General features: G+C 56.2%; 2 protein-coding genes across 3 annotated transcripts; one reads left to right on the top strand and one right to left on the bottom strand.

Moving 5' to 3' along the window:
* Positions 1-244: 244 nt before the first annotated feature.
* Positions 245-910, bottom strand: IER2 (immediate early response 2). The gene has a single exon (XM_006874275.1). The coding sequence runs from the start codon at positions 908-910 to the stop codon at positions 245-247; it is 666 nt and encodes a 221-aa protein (XP_006874337.1).
* A 3,133-nt stretch (positions 911-4,043) lies between these two features.
* On the top strand, positions 4,044-6,829 carry STX10 (syntaxin 10). 2 transcript variants are annotated; one of them, XM_006874273.1, is made up of 8 exons: positions 4,044-4,078; positions 4,325-4,494; positions 4,624-4,718; positions 4,989-5,051; positions 6,172-6,279; positions 6,379-6,485; positions 6,587-6,681; positions 6,753-6,829. In XM_006874273.1, exons 1-8 carry the CDS (start codon positions 4,044-4,046, stop codon positions 6,827-6,829), a joined length of 750 nt encoding a protein of 249 aa, XP_006874335.1. The 2 variants fall into 2 exon arrangements, with proteins under 2 accessions (XP_006874335.1, XP_006874336.1); XM_006874274.1 differs by lacking the exons at positions 4,624-4,718; positions 4,989-5,051 and having other exon boundaries at positions 4,325-4,507; positions 6,183-6,279.
* Positions 6,830-7,171: the final 342 nt, after the last annotated feature.

Here is a 7,171-nt window from a genome sequence, read left to right as displayed (position 1 = left end):
GAACAGCACCTGTGGGCGCGGCAGATCACAGCGGAAGGCGCCCGCGCCCCCGGCTCGTCGGCGCCGCCGCCGCCGCGCACAGCTGGCAACAGCTCCCCAGGGGCAGAGTCCCTCTCAGGGCCTCTCGGCAGCCCGGTTGGCGGCTCCTCTTTACGGTTTCAGCGGGCACTCCCGGTGGGAAAGCCTCGCCACGGTGTGCGCACTCGGGCCAAGTGCTCGGCTTGCGCTCCGCCGCTCAGGTCCCTCAGAAGGCCACTACGGCCCGCACAAGCACGTTCAACATGTTGTCCGCTGGGCGACAGGCGGGTTTTGCCTCGCATGCCGGCGGCGCCGTCGGGGGCGTAGCAGGATTGCAGTTCAAGAGGCCGGAGAAGCGCCTCTGCAGCACACGAGCCAGATTGGGGAAGGCGCCCTCCGCTTGCGTCGGAAGAGGCTGAAGGCGCTCGGGGACCTCAGACGGCGTCTCCTCCGCTTCCTCTTCTTCCAGTCGGGCTTTCTTGCTCGGGACCAGCCCCGCGTCCCCGCTGTTGCTCAGGGTGCTGCTCCGCCGCTTTCGATTGGCTTTGGCGGGGCGCGGGCTGCAGCATCGGACAAAGGTCTCCTCGGCTCTCGGCGCCTCTTGTGTGTCCATGGGCTCCGGGGTGGGAGGCTCACCGTGGGGAGGTGTTGCCTGGGCTTCGGCTTCCCGCGGCGGGTGCAGGCAAGAGTCACGGGAGTGACCAGCCGGTAAGGACATCTCGGGCTCGTGGGCCTCCACTTTGGCTGAGAGATAGAGCTCCCGGGCGCTGCGCATGACCAGCGACAGCTGCAGACTACGGTGAAGCCGCAGTCCACCGCGCTGCATACGCGAGTGGTACATCTTCCACACCGACAGGGTCATGATGCGTTGCGCTTCCTTTTGCACTTCCATTGTGGCTCGACGACGGGAGTCTCGGACTGGACAGGTAACGCAGTCTGGTCAGTGCGCTAGTTCACGCCTTTTCCTTAACGCCGTACACTAACCTATGCTGTGTCACCGCTAGGACGCTCTGCCAGGGTGCCCGCCACCCGGACCATTTTATACCCTCAGTGACGTCACGTAGACGCCCCGCCCAATTAGAGGGCCGCATCCGGGCTTTCCGTAGCGCATCGGCGAGAGAGACTCCTTAAAGTGACAGGATAGGATTTTTATCCGCGAGGAACAGAGACGGGGTCTGAGACGAGAACAGCGCCCCTCTACTACGCTTAACTCGTGAGGTGGCTCCCCCTTTCTCAGGACCCTACCGATGCAGTCACGCGCAGGCCCAGGGAAGGGATGGCAGAGTCTGGGGCTCAGATTCCAAACAGTTTGTAGGCGTTGTTTCCCTTTGCATTTGATTCAATAACGATACTTTGTTGTTATTAAGTGACATGGAGTCGGTTCCGACTCAGCGACCCTATATAGGGTTTCCAAGGAGCAGCTGGTGAGTTTGAACTGCCTACCTTGTGTTTCGCAGTCCAGTGCTGATCCTACAACGCCAAGCTTCTTGTTAGGTGCCATCGAGTCGATACCGACTCATAGCGTCACTATGCACAGCAGAACGAAACACTGCCCGACCCTGGGCCAACCTCACTAATGTTGCCACGCTTGAGCCCACTTTGCCAGTCCGTCTCGCTGGGATGGAGTCCAATAACGATACTAGCAGTTGTTAAATGCTTACTACGAGTCTTGTTCCTTTCACTACAGTCTCATTGATCTCTCACTTCCATCCCCGTAAGTGTAGCGTTCGTGGTACCTGCTTTCTTCCGGTGGAAAAACAGGCAGAGACTACTTGCTAATAAATGGGCCGCTGTCGTGAATGGGGGCTACGGGGTTCCCCATCATCTGCCAGCCCTCCTCACTCCTCGTCTGTAGGCGAGAAGGCGATACAGACTCGGCTCCAGAATGAAGTTGCACATCCTGCGGGCAGCGGATCTCTCCAGAATCCAGGGCACGGTTCAAACTGCCAGGTACTCACGCTCTCAGCATGGAACCCCCCCCCCACCACCACCACCGCCACCGCCACTTCAACCTCCCCACAACAAGAGTCCCAAAGGCGGCCTTGCAGGTGGCTGAGCCCCGTAAGCACGTGGCCTCCGCCCCTCGAGAGGCGGAGGGAGGGGGAGGGACTCGCGGCTCAGAAACGAGCAGATAAATAACATCAACTCCCACCCTGCGCTATGCGCCAACTCCCCATGAAAACCTACTTCCTGAAGAAAAAAAGGAGAAGAAAGTAAATAAAATCTAATTCCAATTCCTTACAAAAAGAACACAAAATTGTCCGAGTAACTGGTGCGGCCCCTTTAAGAGAAGGCCCCGCCCCTCCAGTCTTGCTAACAGCGCCTTCCCGCCACAGGAGCTCGCCGACTTCCACTACTATATTTGGAAGTAGTGACGTAACGTGCGCTCTGGCCACTTCCGGCTGCCCATATTAGGATAGGGGACGGGATCGCCTTAGCGAGCTTCTTCCGGACAGACGGGGGGGTGGAACCTTAGCCTCCAGATTTGCCCCTCCTCCCCGTTTTACCCCCGCAGCGAGGTGGCCTGGAGTTGGCTTTGGATCTGTTATCCGGATAGGGCCGGTTTCGCTTCCTTCCCTCCGGAGTTCAGGAAGGCTTGGCTGGCGCCTTTTCGGGAAAGCGCCCCGTCAACGGAGAAAGGCAACATCAGGTCTCCCACTGACGCCATTTCCAGCGGTCTCTTCTCCCGGAGATTCCACAGTTACTTTCTTTACATGGCCCCCTTTCAGGTTATTACTGTCTCAAAAACCAACTCTCCAAGGCTTCTTTCCAGTACCTTCGCTCTCCTGTCTCATGCCCCCACGTGGGGACTCAACTGTCTCTAAAACACTTCTCCAAAAGCTGGCTCCATTCAGCGATTCTAACACACTGCGGCAACTTGCAGAAGACGGCCCCATTCTCGCTCCCCCTCACTAGGCGATCCCACAATGACAACCCCAGCTGAGCCCTATCTCGGAGCCCCGAAGCAACGACTGAGTTATCCCTTAGATAGCCCGCCCACCCTGTAGAAACGGAGATCACACAACTAGAACCCCAGGCGATGGCTTGAGCATTCCCGGAAAAGAACATTACGAGGGACTCCACACAGACCGAGCACGACCCTCTTGAGTCCCTCCTCAGACATTTCCTGCCCCTCCCCAGAGGGATCTCAGACATTTCCTGCCCCTCCCCAGAGGGGTACCCACGCGGCAGACTCCTCCCTCAGAGCCACCACGACCCCCAGGCTCTCACCCAGAAACACTAAGACACCCCCCCTCCCATTCCTACACGCTTGTTCTTGGAACATCTTCGCGGACCCCCACTCACGGCCATACCCACCCCTCCTCTCTCGCAGGAAAAAAAAAAGAAACGGAAATCCTCGCAGAACTCCGTTCCCCACGCGGCAGGACAAGGGGAAGTTCATCTCTTCACTTATCCATTCCACCCTGCCACTGGGACCCTGGGTTAGGACGACCACCCTAGACAGGATCCGGGACTCCCTTTTCTCCGAGGACCAGCTGGGTTCAAGTACGGCGAGTCCGTTAACATGACCTACGAATGGAATGAACCTCTGAGTTAAGGAGTCTTGGTGTAACATGAAGGATAGCAATGGACTGCTAACCGCAAGGTTGACGGTTCAAATCCATCACCTGCTCCTCGGAAACACTATACTGGGTCGCTATGAGTCGGAACCAACTGGACGGCTCTTAACAACAACGACTATTTACATTGCTCTGAAGGGAAACGGTGCACAGCGCCACTGACCAGAACTAGAAAAGAAAGCAGAGGCGAGGAGGCGGGCATGTGGACAGGAAGTTACTTCTGCCCACAACTAAGATGACGGCCAGAGTGGCCTCAGAGAGGGCGGAAGTTCCAGTACTTCGGACTTCCAAGGCCTTTCTTTCTTATTTGGCAGCCCTCCTCTCGATGGTGACTTCGATCACGTGATCGAGACGAGGTGGGTGGTGCGTTTTCCTCCGCTGGGAGGGAGGGAGCAAACTAAGAGCTAAAGGGGAGGGGGCTCGGCTTGGAAGGTTGTGGGTGACATGTCTTTCGAAGACCCGTTTTTTGTAGTCCGAGGGTGAGTGACAGCGACGAGGGAGGGCGGAGGGTGCTCGGTTCCCCTGCTAGCCAATGTCCGGGCACCAGCGTGCCAGGCGGTCCGGGTGAGGCCGTCGAGGAGCAGGGTCGGGATCGTCTCGCGACCGAATGGGAGGGATTCAGTGGGGGATGTGAGGGTGTCAGAGCCCACAAATGAGGGGGTGCTGCAGGGGCAGGCGGAGGGGCCATCTGCCCGCAGCGGCACCCGTTGTGCCTTTGCCCGCAGTGAAGTGCAGAAGGCAGTGAACTCGGCCCGGGGTCTGTACCAGCGTTGGTGCGAGCTCCTGCAAGAAGGTGCGGCTGTCGGTCGCGAGGAGCTAGACTGGACGACCAATGAACTGCGTAATGGCCTGCGCAGCATCGAGTGGGACTTGGAAGACCTGGAGGAGACCATCGATATCCTGGCGGGGTGGGGAGGTGGCTTTGGGAGCCAGCCCTCCGAGAACCTGGCAACCAGAAAGTGTTAAGGGCTGGGGGTAAGAAAGGGTGTGTGACTCTGGCCTTGACCCTTGACTAGCTGCCCACCTATTGTGGAGGCCAACCCCAGCAAGTTCAAGCTGCCAGCTGGGGACCTGGAGGAGAGAAAGGTGTTTGTGGAGCGGATGCGGGAGGCGGTCCAGGTGAGGAGGAGCAGTCTCCTGTGTGGTTAGCATGAATGGGGTAGTGGTGATGGTGGTAGTGTGCGGTGGAGTCGGTTCCAACTCATAGCGACCCTGTATAGGGTTTCTGAGGCTGTAAATCTGTATGGGAGCAGAAAGCCTCATCTTTCTCCGGTGGAACGGCTGGTAGTTTTGAATTGCCGACCTTGAGGTTAGCAGCCCGACTCGTAACTGTGAGCATAGGGAGGCTGGGGAATCTTTAGTCTCTGAGCTCTCTACCCTCACCCCCAGGAAATGAGGGACCATTTGGTCAGCCCAGCTGCTGTAGCTTTCATGGAAAGGAAAAATAGAGAGGTAAGGGATCCTGACTCTGCGTCTTCAGCTGCTCTGGTGTGTGCGCCCACCCTGTATCCATGCCCATCCTCTGTCTGTGGTTGTCTCCTGACTGAGTACCTTCCTCCTCTTTTTCTGTGTGCACTTGAGCCCACCTGTGTCTACATTGTTGTTTCAGTGTAACTCCCTGCCTTCTCCTGAGTCTGTGCTGATTCCTGTGTGTGAATGGGTGTCTGTACACCTGTCTCCTGTGTATGTGTATGTCTGTCCTTTCTACCTACTTACAAATCCACTTGTTCTCTATGTATGTTTCCAGGGTACAAACTAGGCCACTGAGAATGTACCCACCTGTTCCCTCTGTATGCTGATTATGCCTTCTGTATGTGTTCTCCCTGCCATCTCTGTTTGGACACCTTTCTTTCTGTATTGAAAGTCTGTTTGTTGCATGTTGTAAAGTATTAGCCTTTCCCCATCCCATCATAAGCCCACATAACATTGGGAGGGTGAGGGGCTGACACCCTCAACAGCTTGGCATCCTGTAGCAGTGCTCCTGGGCTTTCTAGATGGACTGACTTGTATATTAAAGTCTCAACTTAAAAATACATTGATCACATAATAATAGGAAGCGTGCCTTTTGCCGAACACTAAGGCTGTGCAATCCCATGCTAAGTGCTTTGCAGATACCTCATCTGCACCCAGCTGGAAGAGGCAGGGACTGAGGGAGAGAAAGCAGGAGCTACTTGACTGGGGTCATACATTCAGTAAGTGGTGAAAACCAGACTTAAACCAGGACTGTCTGTTGCCATCTGCCTCCATGGGTTAATATTTATATGACATACTACTAAGTTACCTTTATTGAGCATTTACAGTGTGGAACAGTAACAACTTCCCCTGGATTGAATCATGAAATCTTAATCCAATCATAGGAAGCAGGGACTATAGTTCTCTGTTTTATAGACATGGAAACTGAAGCACAAGGAGGTCAAGTGACATGGGCAAGGGCACCTTGTGGGATTGGAGTGCTGGGATTGGGATTGCAGCCAAGGCCATCCAGGCTCAGAGATTGGTTAGATGGGCTATATCCTCCATCTGTCTCTGTATGTGGACATCCTCCCTTGAGCCTATGGTCTGGACCCCACAGATGCTGACGAGCAAGTCAGCCACCCTGAAGTCACCCAGCGACCTGCTGGATGCCAGTGTGGTCTCAGCCTCTTCTCGCTACATTGAGGAACAGCAAGCCACACAGCAGGTTTGTAGGGACGTCCAGGGGACCCCAAGATGGGAAAGACTGCAGACAACTCAGGGGTCCCTGGCCTGCTTCAGCAGTTCCCATCCCTCTGCCCTGCAGCTGATCATGGACCAACAGGATCATCAGCTTGAAATAGTGTCTGGGAGCATCCGAGTTCTAAAACACATGTCTGGCCGCGTTGGGGAGGAGCTGGATGAGCAGGGCATGTGAGGCCAGGACCACGGGGGTGAGTGGGCTGGGAGCCTTACGTCCACTGTGCTGGTGTACCCAGGCCCTTTGGGGACTGACATAGGCCTGGTCTTGGCAGCATGCTGGATGCTTTTGCTCAGGAGATGAACCAGACCCAGACCCGGATGGACGGGGTCCTCAGAAAGATGGCCAAAGTATCCCACATGACAAGTGGTGAGTCCCCTGAAGGGGGTGGGCCCTGGGTGGTCCCCTGTCCCCATGACCACTAATCCTCTTGTCCCCAGATCGCCGGCAGTGGTGCGCCATCATGGTATTGCTGGTGGTGCTTCTCCTGGTCCTCATCCTGTTCTTCTCTCTCTGACCCTGGTCCTCCCCAGGGACCAGATCCCACTTGTTGGGGTTGGGCAACTCTCAAGCACTTTAGAGCTGGGTGGGGCCCTGCCCCTGGGGAGTGGGCTGCACCTGGGGAGTGGCCCCTGAAGCTGTCATTCAAAGTCAGTGGGCCCCTCTGGGCCCTGGGTGGGGTTCCCTGCTACCTGTCTTATCCCAAGTGTGCTTAGGTGGGGAGGGAGCTTGGGAGACTTCAGCTATCCCCTCCCCAATGCTATTTCCAGTGTCCCAAAGCCATTCTCTGTGTGCCTTGTACATGTGCCAACCTGGAAATAAAATCCCAGTCTTTTTATACCTATTTGTAATCTATGAA

This window comes from Chrysochloris asiatica, unplaced genomic scaffold (assembly GCF_000296735.1).
Source record: "Chrysochloris asiatica unplaced genomic scaffold, ChrAsi1.0 scaffold00268, whole genome shotgun sequence".
Lineage (NCBI taxonomy): Eukaryota > Metazoa > Chordata > Mammalia > Afrosoricida > Chrysochloridae > Chrysochloris > Chrysochloris asiatica.
The sequence above is the reverse complement of the archived record's forward strand: the minus strand, read 5'-3'. Positions and strand labels throughout refer to the sequence as shown.

Excerpts from the sequence above, each read along its gene's own strand:
- STX10 (XM_006874273.1), top strand. The coding sequence starts at position 4,044 with ATGTCTTTCGAAGACCCGTTTTTTGTAGTCCGAGG. Across the intron at positions 4,495-4,623 it reads AGACCTGGAGGAGACCATCG|CTATTGTGGAGGCCAACCCC; the intron begins ATATCCTGGCGG and ends CTAGCTGCCCAC. Across the intron at positions 4,719-4,988 it reads GGATGCGGGAGGCGGTCCAG|GAAATGAGGGACCATTTGGT; the intron begins GTGAGGAGGAGC and ends CCTCACCCCCAG.
- IER2 (XM_006874275.1), bottom strand. The coding sequence starts at position 910 with ATGGAAGTGCAAAAGGAAGCGCAACGCATCATGACCCTGTCGGTGTGG.